Consider the following 1,883-nt stretch of genomic DNA (forward strand, 5'->3'; position numbering starts at 1 on the left):
GCGTGACGCCAAGAATCGACCGATGGTGCGACGCAGCTCAGCGGTTTATCCTCTGCACAAAGGGACTCAAGTTCCAACCATCCATCCCAGCCTACGCACCACGACACAAGTGCGGACCATAGGAACCCCTGTCTACGCGGCACCCCGCTTGCGCCCGCCACGCTCTACGTGTCCCCTCTCCGGCATGCCACCGCATGCCTCATCCCTATCCTTCCGTCCCATCTACCCGCCCCGGTACGCGTGCCGGCGCACGCCATGCCGTCATGCAATGCATGCATCCGCCGCGCGCCGCATCCTTCCATGCTCCAGCAACACCTTTCCGTTCCCAGCACCACCCGCACCAAGCCTCTATATATGCCGCCCACGGCACCGCCCAGAGCCACACAGCTTACTAGCTAGCTAGCTCATCATCGTCAAGCTCAAGCAGCACCCAGCTCCAGCGCTAAGCAGCATCAGTGATCTAGCCAGGACAGAGACAGACACAGCGCACGTGAAATGGCTCGGGTGATCGGTGCCTCCGGCGCGTGCGCGCTCCTCGTCGTCCTGCTCGTGGCGTGCGCCGCGTCCGCCGCGCGCACCGGGCCGGGCGCCGCGCGGCAGCTGTGGGACGACGGGAGGAAGGTGGGGGGATGGACGGAGGTGAGGGACGTGGAGGGCGACAGGGAGGTGCAGGAGCTGGGCAGGTACTCCGTCGAAGAGCACAACCGGCGACGGGAGGAGGGCTGCGAGGGCGGCGGCGCCGTCTGCGGCCGGCTGGAGTTCGCCCGCGTGGTGTCGGCGCAGCGCCAGGTGGTGTCCGGGGTCAAGTACTACCTCCGCGTCGCGGCCGCCGAGGCGAACGGCGCCGGGAGCAACGGCGTTAGCGACGGCCGCGTGTTCGACGCCGTGGTGGTCGTCAAGCCCTGGCTCCAGTCCCGCTCGCTGGTCAGGTTCGCGCCGGCCGACGCCTAATGAGCGGCTGCATGCGTGATCGGACGAGCCGCTGCGTGTCTTTTTTGCGCGCCAAGTATATGTAACGTAGGCTCGAATAACGAAGGGTGAGGTACGTACTATGTAGAGTTGATCGGAGGATTAAGGCTGTACGATATGAGGCAGGCGGTCCAAGTTTTGTCAGGTCTCCCGGATGAAAAGTTTTGCAAGAAGAGATGAGAGTGTCGAAATAAATATACTACTCCTACTGTACAAGAATGTTTTGCTTCGAGTTAAATACACTCAAGGTGTCTTAACTTGTCTTATGCGGTCAGTTTAATGATTAAAGTTACTACTATAAAATATACGAAGCTAATGCTTGAACTTGCTTGGGCGTGCAAATATGAGAGCTCCTATACGCCGCTTGTTGCGACAAAGAGTCGTAGTTTCGCACAGGGCAACTCACCCTGTGCTGGCCCAATTGAAGTGCACGGGGTGGCATGCGTTTGCGACGTGCAAAAACTCAGGAAATAAGTTCAGGGATAGTGGGTTTCAAACACGCGACCTCGAAGTGTTTTCCCACCGAGCTAGCCACTATGCAAGGCAAATTCTAGTGTTAGATATGTAGCGCCAGACTTAAAGAGGTAAAAACAACGGCCAATTTAGAGCGTCACTAGTCACCATCATCGTTGATTAGGTGTCTAAAATGTCAGCCCCCTGTATATGAACTATAAACTGCAAACGAGATTTTATTTCTGAAAAAGTAAATATTTATTTAAACATTGAAATTTTCTTATCTCTGTAGAAATTCATAAAAAGTAGAACATTTTGTGAAATTAAAAGAACATTCGGGAAAAGGAACAAATTTCAAAGGGAGTTTTTTTTAAAAAAATATGATTTTTTAAATGCAAAGAAAATTTGATAAAACAAGAAAAAATAAATAATATTCTATCTTTTTTATGAAAACACGAACA

The 1,883-nt window shown here is 53.4% G+C and overlaps 1 protein-coding gene across 1 annotated transcript; it reads left to right on the forward strand.

The window, feature by feature from the left end:
* Nucleotides 1–340: 340 nt before the first annotated feature.
* Nucleotides 341–1,190, forward strand: LOC123440681 (cysteine proteinase inhibitor 4-like). Its single transcript, XM_045117238.1, has one exon. It carries the CDS (start codon nucleotides 496–498, stop codon nucleotides 949–951), a length of 456 nt encoding a protein of 151 aa, XP_044973173.1. The 5' UTR covers nucleotides 341–495; the 3' UTR covers nucleotides 952–1,190.
* Nucleotides 1,191–1,883: the final 693 nt, after the last annotated feature.

Source organism: Hordeum vulgare, chromosome 3H (assembly GCF_904849725.1).
Source record: "Hordeum vulgare subsp. vulgare chromosome 3H, MorexV3_pseudomolecules_assembly, whole genome shotgun sequence".
In the NCBI taxonomy this organism is placed as follows: Eukaryota; Viridiplantae; Streptophyta; class Magnoliopsida; order Poales; family Poaceae; genus Hordeum; species Hordeum vulgare.

Coding starts and splice junctions, on each gene's coding strand:
- LOC123440681 (XM_045117238.1), top strand. CDS start 496: ATGGCTCGGGTGATCGGTGCCTCCGGCGCGTGCGCGCTCCTCGTCGTC.